Genomic DNA, 24,369 nt, shown 5'->3' with positions numbered 1-24,369 from the left:
TGCAGAAGAGAAACAATGATACCCATCAGACAAATTACATTTGGGGTCACTACCTATAGAAGACTTCCAGACTCCTAAGTTCCCCTCAGCAATCTAGCCAGACACGTGTCCATTAACTCAATGCATTGGTTCACTACCACACTTCATTTTTATCTTTCTTTCCACTGAGCAGAATGTTTCTCCTTTAAAGAAACTTCCTGACCTTAACATCTTATTGTGTGTAGGCAGTTGTTCCCATTGTTTGAGAACAAGATCTCTTTCAAGAAGTGCAGAGGAATATTATGAAAGGATGAGAGATGACATAGCATAGCATTATTTTCATTACACTACTGCTGAACCTGAAGAGGAATGCAAGAGAATCTTAGCCAGACTCCTCACATCACGAGCAGAGCCAAGCTTTAAGCATCTCTAGTCTTCCTTGGATTTTGCCTACACGTGTTTAAGGTCATGTTTCTGTGAAATGCTTTACTCCTCCGAAGCACACACTGGCATGCCCACAATCTGACCTGAGCAAACTATAATATTAGCCTTCTGAAAAAATGTGAAAGCACTTTGATGATCATGATATTACAGATGATTACAGAACAGGCAGTCTCAGAAAAGCATTATAAACATCAGAGGAAATTTCAAAAAAAGCTTTCTGGTCGTTACAGGATTATCAATACTTTGCACTATAAAACAATGCTTTTCTACTAAGAAATACCAGCTTTCTCCTTCTGTTTAGCAAGAATTCTGCCCTGCTCTTCCACTTCCTCCATTGTCTGCCTTCTTCCTATCTTTAAGAAAGTTTATCCTCTACAGCAATATAATTTACTGTTTTTAATAACAGGAAGACATCATTTCATAAGGCTTTTTAGTCCAAGCAATTACTACATCTTCTGCTGAAGTCCTAAGTCTTTCTTTACAGAGGAAAAGCAAAAGTATGGAGCTCACTGATGATTCCTTTATGTTTTTTACCTTCTACACAACGACAGCCAGATTGTAGCACCCATGCATACATGTCCACCCTAGACTGGGACATCAGCTGATCTCCCATGAGGTAGGTATTATGTGAAGAGGTAATGAAATAGTGACTCAAAGGGTAACTCATGTCCTGATTCACTTGGTAGTGTTCTGGGTTGAAAATGTCCCCTGATGGACTCCGCATGTAATTGGTGAAACCTACAAACAAACAATGCTATAAATAAGACAGTTTTATTATTTTTGTTGCTGTAGCCTTCCTAAAACCAGCCTAAAAACTCATGCCTACACGTACCAACATACTCATGAACATATCAAGTAAAATAAAGTAGTAAATAACTCTACTGTATCCCACCTGGCACAAGACAGTTCTTTGCTCTGACTTTCCTGGAAAACATGGCTACATTTAACCAAAACTTGACACTGTGGGCTTATAATTCAAAAGACTCTGATGGAACATTAAGAGGTATAGTGCATAAAAGTCTCTGAAATCTTCCACAGAATACTAACTCCACCTCAGTAAGTAACAGACACCTCCCCTCCCACAAAAAGCAGCATCCCAATGCCAAGCTACTTAAAAGCATTCTCTACACTATCTAATACAATTCTATGACTTTATAAGCATGCAAACAAATGTGATTTCGCATTAGCATTTAAACACTGTTCACCCTCTCCCACATCAGCAATGCCAGTCAGCTTACCATCAATCCCCAGAGCTCCTGCCTTCTTGTTTTCCAGGCATGGTTCAAACTTGTTGATAATTTCCAGACAGTGTTCTCTGGTCACGTCTGTCATCTGTAAAAGTAACAAGAGTGAAGCGTTAACTAACAATCCACAGCTTCTCCTGGCTTTTCTTCTCTGTACGCTGTTGAACAATTGGTCAGATCATCCGGAGTGGCACTAAGGATTTCCAGTTACACAGTGAGATTCTCACTCCTGTCAATCAACGTCAGGTCAGATAAGAACTAAACTGCTTTGTGAGAAGTTTCTGCCCTATTGGCAGCTGCCTGATCACATCCAATAAAGACAGAGTTCCAGACAAGCAAGAGAAACAGTACAACCTACTATTCCTGCTATTTACTGTTAATTTATTCACTAACCATTATCCTTGCTATTACGTTTCCTGAATGGTACAGTGAACCCTTTCCAACAAATTTCATACATGCCACTTGAAAATACAGCCCTGGACACCAGAGGGGGCTGCCAATTAAGTGGATGAGTTGATTATGGTTTTGGCAACATGGAATCTTTTCTCAGAGGGAAATAAAACCACCAGCACGTCTGCAACAAAATCAATGCTATTTTGGGGGGGTAATTTAAAACTCAGTAAATAAAACCAGAGTAAGAGGAAGGAAAACAAATAAACAACAAGAACCATATACTGCAGGTTTGTTGGGTTAAGAAGAAAAAAGCTCTGAAACAGCAGAAGGTTTTTCTGGTACAGCTTCAAACACACAGAATGAACACTTGTTTTCCCTGCACACGTTGTGTAAGAAAGGGCAGAACCACACAAGGGAGTGAAATCCTAGAGGCATGTGTTGTCCATGTCAGTGATTAGCTGAGCTGATTTGTGTCCCCTGGCCAGTGTTCATTTTCCTCTCACCATCTGGAGGATCAATTGACCAATGAAATGGAAACACACCCCAATTATCTAAAATGATAACTGCCAGAGAGAGGTGGCTTTATCATTCATTCATTTCTTAGACAGCTTTTGAAACTCTGATGGAGCTTTATGACTCACAGGCATGTAGTTTCAAAAGAGATCAGGAGAGGAAAAAAATAAGCAAAGACATGTCAATGCATTTGTTCCTGCACTGACTGCACCTTACCATCCAATTATTTTCTCTCATTTCAGAAACTGACAGAAGTCTCCAGATAAATGAACACAGGATCGTTCAGGGAACTCAGGACATCATCCAGCCAAAAAATCCTGCTCAGAGCAGAATCATCTATAAGGTTACACTAGTTAACTCATGGCTTTATTTATTTTGGTTCTCTAAATTTCCATGAATAGAGGCTGTACATCCTCTCTGCGAACCTCTTCCATTGGATGAATGTCCTCCTTGCACAGATAAAGCTTCAGAGTTCCCTTATTAAGTGCAATAAGACACTGCAACTTAGCACAGAGTTTGGTGGTATTTGCTGAGTTGCATAAGCAACTGTAAGTATAATGTGTGGGTTCACTTCAATTCTTGAAAAGCTTATAAAGCCATAAACTAACGTTTCTGAAGAACTGTAAAATATCTTAAATTCATAGGTAAAATTAGATAGCATCACTATTTACTGGCCTACATCAAACACATATTAATGTCCAGGGAATATACACACTACCTGGTTCACCAGACAAGAAAACTAACTGAGCCTGATTTAGATCAGTGCAGTGGGAGGAGTCTAAGACCCACTCCCAGGAAATGCAATGTGAAGTATTAAAAGGCAACCTAATATGCACTACTACATATCCTCAAACACTTCCCCAGACATGAATAATCCTCTCAGTAGCTCTTTAGAAACATAATCTACTTTGCAAACTGGGAAAGTGTGACAAAGTAGTGTAATGTCTCATCATGAACTCTGCAATGAGACAAAAGCAGAGCCAGAGGCAGCATCAGATACTGAGCATGGGAAAAATACATCGATGGCATTATCCAAAAGAACACATGGAAGAAGAAGGAAAAAAAAGGAAACCATAGACACTATATTAGGGGCACAATGAAAGAACCTACTCAAAGAGGTTGTGATGATAAAAAGATTCAAGAAATTGTCATGACAGTCTACCAAATGAAAAATCAAGAAGCATCTAACTATTTTTAACATCCATTCTCTCCAGAATGAAGCTGCTAAAACAAAAGCAGCTGCTCACTTATCACACGCATGACTACCATTCTGACCTTTTAAAAAAGACATTGTGTCCCCAATGGCAAACAGAATGGCATGAGAATGGAATTCTTTTCCTGGTTTAGACCAACCTTTTGTTCATTCTCCAGAAAGCGTCTCAGGTCATCTGTATCCAGGAAGTCCTTGTGGTTGCTGTAGGTGAGCATTAGCAAGTACAAATCACGTCGTGTTGACATCATCTTGTAGAAGGTGCAGAACTCATCAAAGCCTAGTGTGCCCTGGTTATCATCTGTATCAGCCTCCTGCATTACACAGCATAAGGCAATGAAATACCAAAATGCCTTGCAAGAGAGAAAACAAACCAGTTGCCGAATCACTGCTCTTTTAGACAAATTCTATTTTCATGTCTTACCTTAAACATTTGCTTGACTTTTTGCCGGGGTAGATTGACATTCAGTTTGTGCATGAGCTGGAGCACTTCGTTAATACTCAGACAGCCATCACCATTTTTATCTGCTTCATCAAATGTCTGCTTCAACCACATTGAACAGGAGTTAAGGAACATCATGGAATATCAGGGGACGTTACTGAACATAATGTACATATGGATGCTTCCACACTAGGGAAAGCTTTTACGCAGGGAGTAACAGATGAAGGAATATACCTGAATATTTTTCAGTCCATTCTTGCCCAGTCACCTTTTTCAGTCCACTCTCTTGCCCAGACTAATTTTCTTCAAGGACTTCTCTTTCTGTCTCTGGAAACAGGGAATGCAATGGGAATCACTTTGAAACTTTGAGCCTAGTGCTTGCTTTTTGTACAACAAATACTTAAAGGAATGGAATTCTTGTGCTGTTGAGTGCTCTCAACCACAGGAAAATGCTCTTTCAGTCAGTTTAGGAAGGATATTGGTCTCTGGTTCTTTGGCGTTTTGAGAGGCTGTCTTCATCACTGATCCCTGCCATCAGATATTTTAGCCCTGTGATCCAAGTACGTGCTTCATCTCCACTGGAAGACACCAGGTCAAGGGATTCCATGTGATCTCCATAGTAGATGCTGAAGCAGCAGTTAGGATCAAAACTGCCATCAGCATAGCGCTGAAAGATCTCCGATTGCTTCCCCTCACAAACCTCTTGAATAGAGTCGATGGAAACTACAAAAACAAACGCATGCAGCTCATTAGTAACTGTATAGGAAAATATTCATGCAGGCTGGCATACAGTAAAACTGCCCTAAAAAGGAGCCCTTTTGTTTGTCCTGATGTAAGTTCTCTCTGTTAATTACACTGATGAATCACACTGCTGCTTGTCCAAGAAAATAATAAACGATCTTCCAATTCAATCAAAAAGAAAAAGCAGCTCTAACAAAATTAACCTAAACTGCAGAATTTACTGGAGTATGAGAACACAGAGAAGTGAAACAATCTGCATATTAATAGAACAGGATACCATTTCTAGCTTCCACTCCCTTGTATGTTTCCTTAAGATTCTTAAAGGAGACTATTCTGCTCTTCCAAGAGCACAACTGATTTGAGGATTGTACACTGAAATACAAAAGCTTAAGTTTTACAAATTTTACCCATTGTGAACAAGCATAGAATTCACCAAGATAATGAAATAGATGCACCCAACAGACTGGTGCAAAGGCTTCATTCTGACATGGAGAGTCATCCTAGAAAAATTGGTGGTCTGGGACACATTGTCTATTGTACTGTGGATACCATCCTTGTTCTAATTCATGCAAAGGGCAGAGAAGATCATGCATGACCTACGCCAGACAGGCTGTGTTTATCATCTACTCACTTTCCTTTCTCTTCAGATAAAGCAGATGAAAAGTCAATTCCATGTAATTTTATAAAATCAAAATTTCTTTGAAAGAGCAGTGAAACAACGAATGTGTCTGCAGTTGGCCAGAACAAAAATTCATTTTTCCAATAAACCCCAATTTTTCTGCTTTTTAGTTTAATGTAGAGATGCGCAGATGCTAAATATTCACAGCCTGTGCACCTTATAATTACACGAACAATTTATTTCCCTTGTAATGTTCCTGTTCCCCAGCTGATAGAAGATAAATTCTAATAATAATAGTAAAGGGGGGAAAAAAAAGGACAAATTTTAGTTTTGCTTTGTTGCATTGTTCTCTGGAGACTACAACAAACAGACATCTGTTTGCTGTGGTGTGGCTACTGTGCAGCTGGACAGTATATTATACACAGACAAACAGCCAAAATTTAAAAGGGAAAAGTTATTACGGACAAAAACATAAACTGGATAATTAAATAAGTTTCACAGTGCTGAAGACGAGTGATTGTAACTTGCTAGGAAGCTCCTCTGAAGGAAACAAGTCCCCTTCCTGGTCTGCTTTGAGGCAAATACCTTGAACACTGAAGCCTAGGCTCAATCTGATTCACAAAGATTTCATGTAAGTAATTTTGCCCTGGTTTCTCTTCCTACACTTCAGCTTATCTGAAGTAAACATCTCCAAAACCAGTGTTGTGATCTAGTCAGAAGACCACTCTACGTTAAGGAGCCAGAGCAATATGTAACAGTTACACTGAGGTTGTGTTGTGCTCAGCAGGACGTACAGCTTGCCCTCCTGGCCTTTTATGCTGCATATGTGCTTTGACTGTAGGGTAACTTACCTGGCTTACTGTAACTGCTGTCTGCAGGCAATTCTGACTCAGTACCAGCACTAACATCACCTATTCATCCCTGATTTTGTCTACAGCTACAGCAACAAGTATCCATGGGAACATCCTTTATGTCTGATGGTAGAAATGATGAATAGAATCGTTCTCTTCTATACAAAACTGTAAGTGCCCAGAAGAAAACCTTTCCTAGCATGGCATCTACATAGCACTGCAAGGCTCTTGATTCACACAGGTTTTGCCTGCAACCGACTTCCAACATACTTAACTACTGTTGCCTGCATAGTTAACAGCAGCAATTTAATCTTCATAAACTATTAATCATTGTAAATAACGCCCTTTAAAATTCACATACAACATTTTCCTTGATCACCTGTGAATGAATTAAAACCGTTCATGCTGGTTTGGGTTCATTCATAAGAGGGCAAGCTCCTACCTAGGAGGAGTCAGAATAAATGGCTCTGTGGTTGACACTCACTTTTGGCTCTCTCATTCTTTCGGGAAGGTCTCCAGCGAATGCATGACTTGTGCTCATCCAGGTAATAGAAGCGGACCAACCCTTTGGAACCACCACGGAGTTTGATCATTTGGGTACCAGCCTGCATGGAGCTCATACATCTTTCCACTGAAAAGAGAAATAAAGTAATATCGGTATGTCAGACTTTGTTCCCTTTAAAAGTCAGCTTTACAGGAAAAAAACATATGAACAACATATAATTGCTCAGTTAACAATTCAACAGATGATTTCCTGTCTGATATAAGAGATCACGTCATATGATCATGAAGTTAGAAAAACTCTTGGCATCTGAACTTACCTGTAAATGTCAGTTTCCACTCTCACATTAATAGATATGTTTTGACCATATACGTCAAAACAACTGCTGTTCTGAATGGAATGGCAAATAAATTTCAGAGTCCTGTCTTCAGGGTCCTAAAACAATCAATGTGTTTCTAAGCCTACAGAAACCCATCAGTACAGGTACACCGTAAGAGCAAGCTGTTCCCTTAAAATATTACTGAACGAAAGCAGCCTTCCCAAGTGCCAACAGAAGACTCCCACACCCATCAGAGGTTCAGCACTGCATATCCACAGAAAGAGAATGATTATTACACTTAATAATAACTCTCCAGAAATGACATTACAGCTATGGCTGGCTCTTTGATAGACAAACCCAAGCTCCATCTTTTCCTGCCAGGAATATAAGTTCCAGCTCAGAAGGAAACATCAAATCTTCTTAAAGTCAACATAAAAACAATATGTAACGCTTGCATATATCTCTGCGCATCCAGTACAAGGGATCTTTCTTAAACAACTATGGAAGCTTAAGAATTTTGTCACTGCATGCCTGACTATTTCAAACCGCCTTACTAGAGTCCAGCGGCCTATGCTGGAAGGAGACAACAGGTCTGTTCTAGATATTTATTTCAAAGAATGAAAACCAGACAAATATTGCACAGAAATTCACAATTCTGGCAACCAAGACCAGAGAGCAAAACTACCATTATGTGGGTACGGAGAACAGAAAATTTCAGAAGTTCACACACAAGATAAACAACATCGCATTTGCATTTCGAGTGGAATGAGAAGAGATTAATAATGAATATATAACTGTAAGGTTCCTGTAGACCAAAAAGTGCACTGGCAGCAGATCAAAACAACTGTAAGAAATCACAGGACTAGAGCTGTGTCTCACCGTACCGCTGCGAGACAAAGTTGTCACTAAGCAAGACTTACAAATAAATGCCCAAGTGTCACTGCCTTGAGCAATGGAGTGGCAGGCATGCAGCCCACATCTTACCAATACGGCCAATTTTCCACCGTGGAGAAGCTACGATGCTGCCACCAACCCAGAAAAATTCTTCAGCCAGGCGGGCAACTGAAAACTTATTCTGAAGCAAGGGGCTTCCTGTGGCATCCATAGCTGAGACAAGGGGCAGCTTCCGAATAAAACACAAACACTGCAGACCTTATTAGGATTCTGTAGTTGCAAACTTTCAATGTTAGTTATAGAAATCTTATTAGGAAAAAACACTTCAAGATCATTGGCGATCCCCAGAATCCAATGGTATTCTTCAGGCTGATACTGAAAGAGCAGTTTAACAGTAAATTTAGGCCTCCTCTTGTGCTGATTTAGACTACTGAACCCTCCTCGTTCTGTACGATGTATCTGTGTGTCTGGTTTGGATGACGGCTATGTTTCAGTTCAGCATTTTAAAACAGACAAATGAAGTGAGGCAAAATGGCACGTAGATGATTCCATTTACGGATAGAAGGACCTTCCAACAACATTCTTTTCCAGTGCTACATTCCCAGCTGTGGAGCACCCAGGACAATACACCAGCTCACAGCTGTTGGCTTTCCCCATGCTGCTTTCTTCTGACAGGGACAGCTATGTAGCAGGAAATCAGTTCAATGTTAGTAGCACAATCCATTCCCCCAAGTCACCCTTGCCTTTCACTGTGAATCTGGCGAGGTGCTCAAAGCTCTTCAGTCTCCTTCCACTTCCAAAAAAAAAGAAATGACCCCTTTTTCTTCTCACACAGCTCTTCAAAACATCACTGCAGAAATCTTCATCTTTTCCTAGAAGGTTCTTCTCAATATTTTAATGGGAATATTTCTCTTCAGGCAGGAAAAACTAGATACGCTGAAAACACAGCAACATGTTTGCTTGAAATCCTAAATCCCCCGTACGCACTAATCCTAAAGCTGTGGTTCTGCCCTATCCAGTCAAGGGATTTAGGTGACACGTTACAGCTGTAGAAAAATAAGAAGGTTAAAAAAAAAAGTACTTTTTTCTTTTTTATTTCCTTAGTTAGCAGCATGTTTTCATCTCACAATCTGTGTGGCAGCGTCTTTGCAAAATGAGACAACCCATAGAAGATGCTTTCCTATGGGACAAGTCAGCCAGCTATACTGTACAGAACAAATGCTGTTCACAGAAACATGGAACAGGGTGCATGAAAAGTGGCAGAGATAAAAGCAGGTAAGTATTAATTTTTAAATAGCTCTAAGTTACTACCTCATTCCCTTTGAAGTGCATCCAATAAACTCCAAATACAGAAATCTGTCATTTATGTTATCGCAACCTCTTAATCTACACTAAGTACAATATACAATTGCTCTTGCCATCTGTGATCTGCACAAGAAACACAAAATGCTTCTAGCTTGATGAACTAAGCACAAATTGCCCATTTAAAACGTACTCATTAAGTACTTCCCACTCCTCCTTTCACAGTTTGCAAAAGCTTTAGAGCAGATAATTCTAGAGATGACTGATTCTCAAGCACGAGTCATTTATTTCACTGACTGTGTACAGAGATCTTATAGTAGACTGGCCACAGATTTACTCACAAATAAAAACCAAACTGAGTCTGGGCTATGGGTAGAAGACAGCAACAAGCCTGTGTACACCCTTACTGCTTTCTTCTACTTAATTAAATACTTCAGCAACAGTCTACCATTCTCCTAACATGTCTTTCAAGAGTTAATTAGTAAGATGCCTCCACGCCAAATGCTAAAATGCGTATACCTACACAACCGAAAAGTGAGAAGCTACAGGCAAGAACTCAAAGGGTTAAACATGACTTAATCCCCCTCCCTACTTTTAAGCTATTGAGCTGAGTACTTAGGATATAAGCCTATTGAAATGGGTTTCTATTCTTGCCCCACTTGACATCCTCAGAAAAATCTTGCTCACCTGACCAAACGTGCAGATTAAAGACTTCCTCCCATGGCACTCATAAAAGTCATTATTCTCCAGGTGTACCAAAGGCTTTTCATGGCTCAAACAGATTTAAAACTGAGCTGTACTCGAGTCTGCAGGCTGCCCTGTGGCCCTTCTAAAAGTGGGATTCAGAAGACATGAAGGACAATGCTGGAATGTCAAAGGTCTTGTCAAAGAACATGTTCACTGTCACAAAGGGGCAGAGAAGTCAGGCTGCATCACACAGAGAAGGAACATCTTGCAGGAGATAGAGGTACATAGCACATATGGTTTGGAAGACAGAAGTGAGTAAAATGAAGATCCTCCTGAGGCAAATGGGTTGATGATTAATGCAATCCATCAGGCTGGGTGGATTCATTTCCAATGCATGTTTTAATGTTGAAGCAAGGGACAGGTGCTAAAAATGTTATTTAATGCAAAGGGAAATAGATGAAGCCCATAGTAGAAAAGAAAAAAGCAAAAACTGAAGTCAGCACAGAAAACATTTCAGGTGTGCACAGTGAACCATCTTTCATACAATATATATATTTTCAATATATTAACTGACAGAATATTGAACATTACAGAGCTGGTACTAAAACAGGTCTATAAATCCTCTAGGATTAGATTTGTCACTTCACAGCTATGCGCTCTGTTTATCCTTGCATGAACATGCTTCACACTACAGACCCACTTTACCAGATTAACAAACTAACCTCATGCACAAGGATGATTCTACAATACTTATAAAGACACGGGCAGCAATTACTGACACACATATGAACACTAATACAGGTATCACTGTTTCCTATTTCCCACACGTGGAAATCTTGTTCCTAATGGCTGCAGAATAAAAAGAAAATGATTGCCAACCTGCAGTAGAAGTAATAAGATAAAAGGAGGAAACAAAAGGTTTTGATGTCAGCTGGCACAAAGCCATTATCTGTGCCGCCTCTCTCCCTCGCTTTTCTCCTTGCCTTTGTACTTTCAGCTGTAAACAGCAGTCAAAAGGCCCAGAAAACCTGCAGAAATTACAGCTACCACTATATCTTAGATATCTCTGCAAAAGATACCACAGCCTACGGACTTCATATAAATTAATAAATCTGCCTCTGTCATTTGAAGCACTAAATGCTGAGATGCTTCAAAAGCAAAATAATAAAAGCATACTGGCTGAAAATGTGCATCACTTAGTACAGTTTAGAAATACATCTGAATAACAGTACAGACTCAGAACTCAAGATACATGAACAGCAGGAGCACAGCAATCTTCCCTTGAGCTGAAGTTATAGAACTCTTAAATACTACTAAATACATAATTTATGTTCCTCTTTTTTTTTTTTTTTCCCCTTTTCCCCATACTGCTTCCTAATGGTCTAAAGCAGCATGATCTAAGACAGCAAGACCTACAAACTCAGTTTCAGTTTCTCTTCAGCTGGATCCATTTGTTTTTGGGTTTCTATAACCGTGTACTCTTTTAGTGTTGCACCTGTATGGAACAACATGAGTGTTCCCCAAGAAGAGGGGTACTGCAAGCACATGCTGACAGAATCTATAGGCAATATCTGCTACAATTCCTGCGGTCACCTAACCAGCAATGTGTGGTGCACAAGGCCAGAGCACCAGCTGGACCACAACATTATCCCAGCAGCACATAAGCTGCCTTTTCCTTAATTCTAACACAACAACCCCACTGACCTTTGGCACGGACCCGGCTTCAGCCTCCTGCAGACACGAGGGCCATCTGGCCACAGCTCCGAGCACAGTAATCCTCAGGCAGATTACAGCCTGCAGCGTGCCCGTGGCAGGTGGGAGCAGCACTGTTTACCAGCTTCTGCTTCTCACTTGCTGTGCTTCAAAGCTGAATATTGCTGCAGTGGCCCTAAACCAAGTTATGAGTAGACTCAAGTTATTAAGTCGTACAGAAATACAACTCTGTTCAGTATGCATCAATTTGCAAGGCCACTGACACCTCTGGGAGAAACACCAGTGGCTGTCACATAGCGGTGCATCTTGCAGCACTGGAAACCACAGAGGGCAAGCCATGAGACAGCTGCTTCATCTAAGAAACCCCAAACACGATCACTCCTAGGGCTTTCCAATGCATTACTAAAATGAACCGATCCTGAAGCCTCTTCAATTACTTTATTCACGTGAATCAATATTTGTGGAACTGAGGCCTGCTAGCAGCAGCACCAATGTAATCCTAACAGTGAGGTCACCTCCTTCCATGACGCTTAGCTCCTTTGAGCTCATCAGCAAAATTTGATGCAATTATTCTAATTAAATAAGAATTAGCCTTTGTGATTTCAAGTAGGACTGATTCTTAATGAATTAAGACTTTGTGTCACATTTTATCAGTGAACAGCAGAAATATTATTAACCTTCTTCCATTGAAAACATGTACCATTTTTTAAATATTTCTTGTAGTTGAAGAAGAAATATTCATGTAGTTGTTGCCTGCAGTGATTAAAGTATCACAATGATATCCCATGCACTCTACTCAGAATCCTACTAGCACTTCTGGAAAGGAAATTCAATTTCCACGTTATCTTCAGAAAATAAGTTTTACAAACTATTTGTTTCTTTTTCTCGTGAAGCTCTTAGAATGACATTTTGCACATATACATCGCCATTAACAAAAAGGCTTTAAGTTTCTTCTGGAGATCGATTCTAAATGTTTACCTAAGGTCAACCTTATTTCCAGCAATTACAAGAAAATATCCGTACACAATTACAGAAATAAGATCTTAAACTCTTTATATTTAAAGGTCTAAAGATCTTTCAGTGCTTCGCCATCTGTTCAGTGACACTGGTCATAAACACCGAAAGGGAGATGCTGGCACACTGGGGGCAGATATCCATCAGTATCACTGAGCACTTTCTACGTTCCTGCCTTGTAAGAAAACACCCAGCTCATGTTCGTGCCTTGTTAACATTTTAATTGGTGACTGTGCAACTGAAATGAACAGCTAAAGAAATCATTGCTATCCGAAGGGATGCCACAGTTTACAATATCAGTTCAGCATGTGTTCTGAACAGAAGAGCACGATGCGCTGAGCAGCAAGACAGAAACATGATTTGAAAGCAATGCAGTGCACTGACATTTCCAGTAGTGCCTGGTACTGCAGAGCACAGGCTGTGTTCTTCTATGGGCTAAATAAAGCAAACACTCTTTTATGTGAGATCTCTGCTTCAAGTTCCACTCCGATTAAGTTGAAGTTGATTTTTGTTACTGATTTTGTGTTGCTGCACTTCTTTTTTTTCTTCAAACATTTGTGACAGAATTACTTAGAAAGCACATTTATTGATCAGTTTCTCATCCGCCTCTCCAAAGCGTATCACTGCACAGAACCTAGCATCTCTAAACCTTAGAAGCTATCTGCAAGTCATCTCTGCAAGATGATTGTAATTATGGTTTGTCTTCAAGCAGGAGCCACCTGCTGTAATTCCCAAAGGACAAGATTAAATCCAGTGTGTACGGATGCACAGTAAGCACAGGCTGGTGAGCTGAAGTCCATCACAAGATCAGTGACTGCAAGCCAATAAAGCTTACTGCCTGATACTTTTTTTTTCAGTCTTTGATTCAGTAGTTACAAAACCACATAGGAAGCAAAGTAATTGTTTCTGGGCTCTTGTGGAAAAAGCATTTATATTTTTCTATGGTCTCCACTATCCACTCCAGTTTGAAACAAAGCAGAGTGCCTGATTCACTTCCCTCGGGGGCTTAGAACCAGATGACAGGCAGCAGGCATCTGAAGGCTGGTGAAGAGTCATCTTGCAGGCTGAACTCCGAAGACGCGCTCTCTCTCCCTGGCCACATCATGCCACAAAACACTGTTGCTCTCTGCCACCAAATGCCTTGAGCTCTGCAGAGAGCAGCGCTGCCACTGCCCTGTGCCCCGCACACAGAGGAGGCAGGGGCTGAGTAGAGGTAACTTCCCCACCAGATTCAAACAGAACACAGCATGCAGCATGCTGAACCCTGACAGAACACACTGTACCAGATTATCCTCAGGCTGTTTCACCCAATCTCATGGAAACAGCTGTAACACAAAATGCCTTTAGTAGCACAGGTGAAAGCATTCTTTCTCAAGACACCTGAGCTCCATACCGAACCCTGATGCTTACTTAAATCGTTGCACCATCTGGGCCACCATTAACGTGTTCAGTTCTAGATACAGTTTGCAACATCAGTTTCTGTGAAAGTTTTTATTAGCATCTTCCAGCCCTTGGTGTCAGAAAACACACTAAATTTAAGGGCTTTACATGGCCAAGTGGGATCTGAAATCCTCTGTGTTTTAAGATCCCTTTTAAATGCAAAGATCTATATGGGATGCACTTTTCCGTTGCAATATAAACACAATAGCTTAGGGACCATAACAACAACTCAATGTCTTACCATAGAGAAAAAATGCTTTTGATTTATAACAAGATTGTTATATATTCTCAGAGCAATCCTTATTTGCAATCCTAAAATTAGACAAGAGTTCACAGCAGTTAAACGTACCTTTAAAGTGTTATGTTCCTCCTCTCAGAAGCTAGACATTTATCATTTCCTTCACTAAGTGAACTGGATAAAATAAACCATACCAAGAAAAAGATAGTTCCACACAGACTATTTCTTTTTCCTCTTAATCAGCTCCCATGTATTGAACACATTTCTGTGGCAAAAAACACATGCACTCAACTGCAGGCCCACAAGACCAGCTGCACTGCCACAGTGTTATACTCGAGGGAGAGGAGAATCACGCTTCCTCCAAGACCACGAATGAGCTGGATGGTGACCGTACTTTAAAGGCAAAGTCCATTGAGTGGCCTTGCATGTACTTCAGCTCATGCAATGTTTAAGTTATCCCATCTCTCTTCAGCATGCTTCCACCACCTGGCTTAGAACGACACCATCTGGCAGAAACACAAAGTTGATGAACATCCTTGAATCATACAGGTGAATTAACCCTGTGTCGAGTCTTACAATTATATAAATAACTACTCATAGAACCATGCAATCATCACAGAATACTAAACAACACTTAAATGCACTCCACTGTCACTGCTGCAGTTCTTTACACATCTCAAAGTAACACACTGGTTAAGATTTTCCCACTCCTCTGATCCATGCTGTGAATCTTTCCTTATTTACCTGAATTATCTGCATGGCGCTCATAACCACTGAAGCTGTCACAGACTAAAATATTTCTTGGCTCTTACATGTTTTTGTTAATAAAGTGTATCATTGCTAAAGCATTCATAATAGGCAGAAAAACTATTTTTGTGGCTCTGGGCAGCCTGGTTTGGTGTTTGGCAACCCTGCACACAACAAAGGGGTTGAAACTAGATGATCATTGAGGTCCTTTTCAACCCAGGCCATTCTATGATTCTACGATTCACAACATTCACTTCAGTGAGCGTCTCCTCCAACGGATACAGCAAGATGTTCCTGAACATGTCACAAAGTATTCTGCTGGCTGAACACACACCAAGGCAGAGCTACTGATCTGCTTTCCCACTGACATGAAGGTGCTGATAGAACAGCACAGAGCTGCCGAGCACACGTAAGCCATCCCTCTTGTTGCGTAACTACTGTATAAGCCACATGCCTAATAGGCACAAAACACAAAATACCCACAGACTAACAAGCAGGTATTTGACTCAATTAAAATCTATCATAGCTAAGGATATGACCCTAAACAAATTAACGAGACGATAAAGCTTTAGAAAAATAAAGATGGTGTTTTTGAGAGCTGGTCTTGAATTGCTGTAATCTCTTAAGAAGCCAGAGGTTTTGCATCCATTTTCGAGTTGCAGGTAACTTTTGCAGCATAGTAAGAAAAGACTGAGACAGTTCACAGAGAGGATTGGGATGCTGAAATCGCCTCTGGTAAAACTCCACTAGAGACAAATTGAACCCAAACAGTTTCTGTGCACACGTTTAATGGGTGTAAAGAAACTGTATCTAATTAGAAGCAAATCACATATTAAAAGAAACCATAAAACAATACAGTTGACTCACAACAGCACCAAGTCTTTTTTTTCTCTTCTAATGTGAGTAGCAGAAGGTCTATGGTTAAAAATAGAAAGCCTTTCTTTATGGTGACAGCTTGCTACTTAAGTGAGCAGAAAAGGGACATAAATATACCTGGTACCTCCCTTGCACTCATGCAGGAAGAAGCAGCCATTCGAAATACATGCATTATTCAAGGTTTGGAAGTAATAGGAGGCAAAGGTATGGAACAGCAAACACTGCCTTAAGAAACTGCAATGTATTTAAGGGTTTAAGTTTGAATAACAAAATAAGCCACCAAAAAAGCTCTCTCAACTCTATTTTTCTCTATGACCTAACTCACTGTAGAAGTGGTTTAAGGTGATATTAAGGTGGTTAAAATAACAATTTTGCTTACCTTTATCCGGGCTGAGGCATTTAATGGTGCTTGTATCATCCATATTCCAGTGAGAGAATCAAGTGAACAAAACACCAGAGGAAGAAGCAAAGACCATATGCACATCACTGATATTTCAAAAGCCTCTTTTAAATAATAAAAAATATCATTGCAGGTGGGTCTTTAAAGCAACACCAGGAAGTTCCTAAGGATGCTTGCTGCTTCTGGTCTGAGCAAGCTCATTTTTTATTCTCTGTATAGCAGTGTATCAGGAGCTGCTGACAGGTAGAAACCAGCACAGGAGCTAAATGAATGTTACCAGCCTTTCACTGCAACTCAAGTGTTCAGCCACCTGGGATAATCTTTTATTAACTCTTTGTTTCCCCACTCTCAGACAGGATGTGGGCATATGTTTCGTTCCCCCCCTCCTTCAAGAAAGAACCCACAGAAATGCTACTGGATGTTAGGAAATAAGTAGAAGGATAATCCACTTGTCATCCCGAGGGATGATTTTCATTCAGGAGGCAACAAACGTTAATGGGGTGCTAATTCATTCATTCAAGAAAAAAAAAAAACCTCATGTTGATTTCAGTGCTGTCCTTGTGTTCATACAGCATCCTGCATACATACATGCTAAGGTATCTTCAAGTCTACAGTTCCTGTCTGTACTATATGCCACTGAAACACACAGGGTAAGAAAATCTGTGCCTGAGAACCTGAAATCTGAGCAAACAAGACAGGCAAACGAACAGAAAAAATAGTCCTCTTTAGGTAAGAAAAACTGATGGATGGGAGCAAGGAATGTATAGGAGTACTCTGTCCAAACGTGCTGCAGTCTGCTGCAGAACCCTGCATCTCCTCACGCCAAACAATCCACACAGACACTGCTGCCTCAATCTCCCCACAGCAAGCAATGTCAATTTCTTTCTGCTCTTTGACACTGCTGTGCTGCCTTGTAACAATTTCAAGCTCTAATCTCAATTCACTAAAGAACCTGATTTGCTGTGTACTGCTTTTACATTCACTTTTCTCTCTTCTGATTCAGTCCTTCCACATGAGAAACATCAAGGCTTGTTCATAGTTTCCATAGTAGACTGTCCTGCTAGGTTTTGATGTTATCTTATCTTTACACCTTAGGCACCCATCAGCATTCCAGACAGATCAATACTGTGCAAGATCCAACATGAAAACCCGACTTTCATTTAGGCATGAATTCCATTGTCCTGAGCATCACACGATTTGAGGATTTGGCCCAAGCCTATTTTCAGCAAAACACAGTCCTGTTTGCTTGCTCTTTTTCAACGTTAACTAAACCTCCTGAGATATCATCTCCTGAGCAACTCAGTTCAGGTGCACTTCAGGAGCACTTATTCCAAGAGCCTCATGAGGCAGGGGCACTGTGTATTTACTCCAAACTGCTTTTGTTTTAATTCCTATTGCATCTGCTAATAAGGACAAAGTACTAATAAGTACTGAGGACCCTTGCTGCTGTACTGCACTATGCAAACTCAGGCTGACTTCTGCACTGGGGCAGAAGGCACAAAGAACCTGCAGCCATCATCACGATGACATTTTACACACAAAGAAACCGTATGCTGTGTAATAGGTTGAGGTTTGGCAGACAGTCCTCCAAGCCTTTGAAAACAGATGATCATTTCTTATGGAGTCTGCTCAGCTACTGATACACCACACCAGTCACTGCAGGGTAAACGGCAGCAAGTCTCTACCCAGAAAGCAGAACAGATATCATTCACTGGTAAATGATTTGCTATTAAAATACATCCATCCTCAGGAAAAGCAAGTAAAAAACTAGATTAGATTGGAATATTTTAAAGGCAAAAATATGTGCAACAGCTGCTTATATTCTGAATGCACACATCAAATCCTCCCAGGATCTACCCTTCCTTCAGTATTTTCCATAGGTAAAAAACATTTATGGGGGCATCACATTCAATTCTCCTGTGCTTGTGAGGGAAACTGTTATTCAGTAATGAAAATGATATTACTCAAAACAAAATACCAAGAAAATAAGCACTTATCTTTCAAAGCGAACAGATTTCAATGTGACAATTATTTTTAAAGTCCACCAGAAAGCCAGCTTGAAAATGAATGATGACTATCAATCAACATCCATTGATAAGAGAACAAATGTGATGGAATTCTGGTCTGATTCACATGAATTATCTTCCAACGCCCCCCAGCAAATGTTACAAAACATCTCACTAAAAAAAAAACCACAGTCATAAAGTACTGATAAGGCACTCGATTTTAATCAACGTTTGTCACATTTCCAATTATTATTATTTTTTCTTAACTAAAAGTTAACTAACCAAATGTGGGACTTCAATACAATAACTAAATCCTGATTTTGAATATAATACCTACTTAAGAAAATGCTTTATCTCTGGGAGGTTTTTGCTAAGGAATTAAAACAGTCACAGAGCGAACATCAGAAAAAAACTGAATGCATTCCCAATACCTCTGAATTTTTTGATTAAAATAAACACAGATTATATCATCACAAATACAAAAGTATTTTACCAGTAAGATGAAGTATGAAACAAGAGATTCCTATATAAAAAGCAGGCAAAATCAGCTTTCACATTCAGAAGTGCCAACATGACAAGGAAAGGTCAGTGCACTTGGATGTGGAAAGCACACTGCTAGCATGGCAGAAGCCAAAGGCAGATGTGACTGCCCAGCCCATGGTAACTGTGTATTGGCACAACCAAAGTAAGTGAGAAATGCAGCACATTATAGTGCAGTTAAGACAAAGGTACGTTAATTACATGCACAAGATCAAGGATCTTTCTATGTAACTTCTGCCAGCATCATACTCAGCTCTCAGTGAAAGCCAAACTCCATGCCAGAGTTCCATATAGCACAATTCATAGCATCACTTCAAGGCCTTCCATAAATCAACTTCAACACATGTGGGTGTCAGAGTTCTTAAGTTTTTGTTCCCATAGTTACGAATGTTCTTTACCTCAGAAGAAACAGCAGGTGGCTAAGAAAGAACAAAATCACCATTCTTTTTACATATGTAGAGTCGGGATGTTTCAAATCAAGGTTTTGTTGCCAAATGTTTACAGGCAGTTACCAAGGCTAACACAATCAGATCAGCAAACTACAGAATCCCTCCATACACACATTACTGAGTAGCAGTAAGTTCACCAGCAGACAGCAAAGCAAAAAATCCTTTTTTTTTTTATTTTTTTTATTTTTCATTTTAGTATTTTTAATTTGGAAAACGTGTTTTCCTTGACTTTGCTGTACAAACAATCTATTTACAGTTTCTGAGAACAGCAAACCTGAAGAAACATCCCGGTATCTGCCAGTTTGCCAAATACCCATTCATTTCATGTCCTGTATTAGTTCCCCACAGGTAATAATCTTCCCCCTCTGGCACTGTTGGTAAGGCAACAGCATTATATGTTTTTTAATCATTCTCTACTTGTTCTTAGTCTGGAACAGATCTGATTTGCAGTTCCCCTCGATGTCAGGGAGCAGGCTGCTGAGGGCACGATGCGGTGCTCTGCACATTTCTATCACCAACAAATCAAAGGTTTTGAACAGCTTGTGCACACACCAAAATGAAATCAACATGGCTTGAGTGCTGCAAAACCTACACTTTTGCTTTGTGCTATTTTAGTATCAGTTTTAAAGGGCACTGACCACTGAAAATACCCAATCTAGAAACTTCTGCTGCTGGGTTCAACTTTGGCTGCACAGAAGTAGGTCACAGTTTTTCCTGCTTGTTGTGCCTTTTGGCAGAACAAAGCACTGTTTCCTAAAAGCATCCACAGTCTAAGACAAGCGCATTGGTTACAAATGCACTGCACCTTCAAAGCCACCAACCCCACTTTGACCAAGTTGACTCCTGGAAAACAAAGATACAAATTACTGCAACTTTCATTTTTAGATTACACTTTCACTCTGTTCACAGACTTTCCTACTTTCGAGTTATTCTGGTATTACAATAGTTCAGGAGTACAATAACAGCACAGTACTCTAATAAACTCACCTTCCATGCTAAAAGGAAGGAATTTGTGTTTTTCCAAGAAAATCTTTATCAGTTAGCTTACGTCTAACCAAGGGAGAAAGACAACAGGGAAAGAAGGAAAAGAGCAGGTTCAAGTAACTCTCAGGGTCTTAGAAAGCCTTAAGAACTGAAGCTGCCAACCACAATGTGCCAGAACAGATGAATTCTCAACCACTCTGTTGAAAAGCACACTCCACAGTGTTACAACCTCAGCAAAGCACACATCCATAAGCCTATATGATGCATTTCTATTTCCTGCGGTCTCCTATAAACAAGTTTCTAACATGTTTTCAGAGTCATGAGTAAGAATCCAGAAGTGAGAGACACAATCATCTGCTCCACCTGGTGTGAGCAAAAACATTTACACTTTTTGCAGGAGATGAAAATCTACAGCTGCTCAAGCGCCAGCTGTAAGCAGACACAAGGCTCAGGCCGTTTTCCACTGGAATGTGAGCTACTTACTTTAAAGACATTGAGAGAAGAAAAGAAACCCATGACTTGCTCTTCCTCTTTGTGCTTCAGACATCCCTTCCATTTTATAATTAAAAAGTCAAATGTGTCTTGCTGTACAATCACTTTCAATGCACCATCATTAAATATCTGACAAGCTACAATTGGCCCATATTCAACAACAAAAAGCAACCTTTGGGTGTGACTATGCATACGCCTCATCTCCAGCCATAGGTGTTTCTAAAATGCATCGTATCCATATAAGCAGTTCCCAGGCAAACCTCAACCTGCCTTTAGGAAACAGACAGCGGGAAGGTTCGATGTATGACTCTACCTGTAGTATTCCTAAAGTCCATATTTTATGACAAAAAAAAAGGAAAGTGAAATATTTTTTTCACCCAGAAAGAAGTCCCCACCTGAAGTTACAGCCAAGAAGAAATGCACGCACAGCAGCAGTTCCAGTGCTCATATAAGAATCACTCGTGCTGCCCTGGAAGGGTGGTGATGACATTTCTAAGTCACAAGAGGCAGACACCCATCACTCACCTTCAGCTACAGACCTGAGGGAGATGGGCGGTCAGGTCTTCATGCTGTCACCTTCCACACCATATAAGGCACTTAGTTTCTCTGCCAGGTTGTAAAAGAGATTCAAGCCAGTACACGTATACATAAGCACTAATTTTCAGACACAGGAAGGCAGCCTACTTCCCATTTGCTTTACAAGGACTTCATAACCTAAGACTTCTGAAGACTGCATTAGCCACCTACCTGTATCTGGGAATGCAAATGATTTAAAAATCCATCCAACCTTAAAGTAGAGATTTTTAAACTCCTGCCTTTAGGCAAATTGCAAAGTATTCAGTTACCAGGCAAATGAACTCTCATATACTCTTTTAAAAGCTACATCAACTGAAATTCAAATCCACATTAATGAAAACCAAGTCAAACTTTGCTGTGACAGCTGTATTAGCAACTTCAGAATTGTAACACTGATTCCCACAAACTGGGGATTGTTTGACTGTCTCCCCATTTGCTTATGGCTTGCTCTTCAATTCTAAAGGGTGAGGAACAGCATAAGTAGCACAAAAAAAAATCATTCCTTCAGAAGCGACTTCATCTACTGCCACAGTCACACCTTTCAAATACAATCCTAAAGAGGAAGAGGTACGCACACTGCATTTCTTACCACTTGTGGGGTAGGTATCTTTGATCTTAGTGCACAACGGGACTGTATTCACCATCAAAAACAAACTGCAGTCTGAGAAACAGCTCAGGGACATACGCATACCTGAAAGGACTGATTTCCCACACATTCTGTGCTGCAGTGAAAGTGTGCCTTTGAGTATACACAGCGCTGAACAGGAAATTAGGTTTTATTCCTGGTTGTGCTTCTAATGTGAGTATAGCAGCTCATCCCAGCTGCTTCCTTCCAGCCACACCTCTCTGTCTCCCCCAGTGAGGAGCTAAATCTCAGCTGCTACCCTATCGGCCTGGTTATTACAGATGCATCCACACAACGCTCTGAGAAAGCTCACAGATTAATAGCAAATGACCTCAGATACCTTCGTTTCTCCACATAATCTTTTTCTCCACTTAAAATATAAATGCATCACAGTTCTTACTTGAATGCAGCCCAACCCAATTTCTTTACTTCATTTTTATTCTGGTGGTAATGGAATGGAGCATGTTTACAGCTCCCTTCACTGTGGCTGCCTGCATTACTGCTTTTGACATACTTTTACCCTAGCAGCCTATTATCTGCAAAGCGCTGTATTCTAAGAAGCTAATGTCAGCATTATTTCAGTGCTGTGCAGAACGCACAGAACAACTACAACCAAAAAGGATAATGACTGCCAGACACATACGAATTGTCCTTATAAGTAACTAAAAGACTTCACAATAAACGGCATCTTCAGCAATATGTTGGGGGTAAGAGACAAGATACCCCGAGTCAGGAATGGAACAAGAACAGAACAAGTTAATCTTTTCATTTTTCAGAAACGAGAGCAGACAGAACACACAGCAGATGCAAAATGTGTGTTCAATAAGCAATACTTGGAAGCCAAATCTATTCTAATTTGCTTGGCAGCATCAAAATTTATAATTCATTCCATCACACCTATGACCTGAATTTCTGAACAGACTTTGGGTAGTTGAGCCATGATGTGCTGAAAAACTGCATGGCAAGGTGGTCTCAATTACAAATTAATAATGGAAGACAGCATGTTCACACATATAAAAGTAGCTGTGTTGCACTCAGTTCCATTTTTCCAAGCAAACTGAAAAAGAGAAATGCACTGCTCTGTAAAAGCACTAAGAAGGTAAAGCATTCATGCTTTGTTAAACTTTCCAGACACTTGAGGGTGTTTAAAATTAGGATGCATGTTAAATATGAGCAGATTTATCGTCCACGTGTTCTGAATGTAACAAACGTTTCTCAGTCCTGCACTTTCTACTTAAATACAAAACAGTAAATGCACGTAATATGCCTTGCACAGGTCTAACAAAAAGCCCTTAGTCATTTAAATATTCTCAAGTATCAAGTAATACCTAATTTTAAATGTATAGTTTCCTTTTGTTTATGCTTTTATAACTTCAATTGCCCACAACAGTGGTTGGAGTAAAGCAGGCATCCCAGAGCAGGAGAAGCCTGTGAGTCAAAGGGAACTTTGGATACTTTGCACTGGAAATTCTTGTGTAAGTTTCATCCCCACTGAAAAAGAAATATATAAGAAAATTTCAGCAAAGATAACATCTACAACTCCTTGTAACAGAGGGAGGGACTTTGAGCAAAAAGTCCCAGCACATTCTGGTATCACAGAAATATATAGTTCAACAGATCCTATGAGACAAGGCTGCAAATCCTAGAGATAGAGTATGAATGAACACCCAAAACAAGATACCCAAATCCTACCTGAAAATGTAGGGCTTGTTTCTTTACTTCCAAGCATTACTTCTGCAATGTTTTAATTTAAATTACTCTGAATAATAACACACAATTAAAGAGGTCACTGAAGGGAAATGACAAATCCTGGGTACTCCACCTTTAAATGCTCTTTTTTGCTGTCAGCTCAACTGTTACGGCTCTATTTTTAAACGGGTTTCAAACTGGAGACCTATGAGAGGAGTGGGGAACAGACCCTTCTGCAGAAATGCCATCGAGAAGGGGCCAATAACCTAAGCTCTAGAGTCTTCTCCCTTTTATTTTTTTTCCCTACAGCTTGTTTACTGGATTGTTAAACATTCTGGCAGCAAATGGAAGGGGGTGGGGAGGAAGACGAGCTGCCACATTTCTAAAATTAGCATCTTCTGCCTCTGAGAAGCCTGTGGAGATTTAAAAAATTAGGTTTC

General features: G+C 40.1%; 1 protein-coding gene across 4 annotated transcripts in view; it reads right to left on the bottom strand.

Annotated features, from left to right (window-relative positions):
* Positions 1–24,369, bottom strand: part of PLCH2 (phospholipase C eta 2) — a 61,936-nt gene that overhangs the window by 21,727 nt on the left and 15,840 nt on the right. For 2 of the 4 annotated variants that reach the window (XM_072354383.1, XM_072354381.1), the window contains 6 exons: positions 6,921–7,067; positions 4,705–4,948; positions 4,208–4,337; positions 3,927–4,097; positions 1,662–1,755; positions 958–1,161 (listed from right to left, as the gene is read on the bottom strand). In XM_072354383.1, coding sequence (XP_072210484.1) covers positions 958–1,161; positions 1,662–1,755; positions 3,927–4,097; positions 4,208–4,337; positions 4,705–4,948; positions 6,921–7,067 — 990 coding nt within the window. Of the gene's footprint in view, positions 1–957; positions 1,162–1,661; positions 1,756–3,926; positions 4,098–4,207; positions 4,338–4,704; positions 4,949–6,920; positions 7,068–11,844; positions 11,962–16,547; positions 16,836–24,369 lie in introns of those variants that run through there. The other 2 variants (XM_072354380.1, XM_072354382.1) reach the window with 2 other exon arrangements.

This window comes from Excalfactoria chinensis, chromosome 20 (genome assembly GCF_039878825.1).
Source record: "Excalfactoria chinensis isolate bCotChi1 chromosome 20, bCotChi1.hap2, whole genome shotgun sequence".
Lineage (NCBI taxonomy): Eukaryota > Metazoa > Chordata > Aves > Galliformes > Phasianidae > Excalfactoria > Excalfactoria chinensis.
This window is presented reverse-complemented; position numbering and strand designations above follow the sequence as displayed.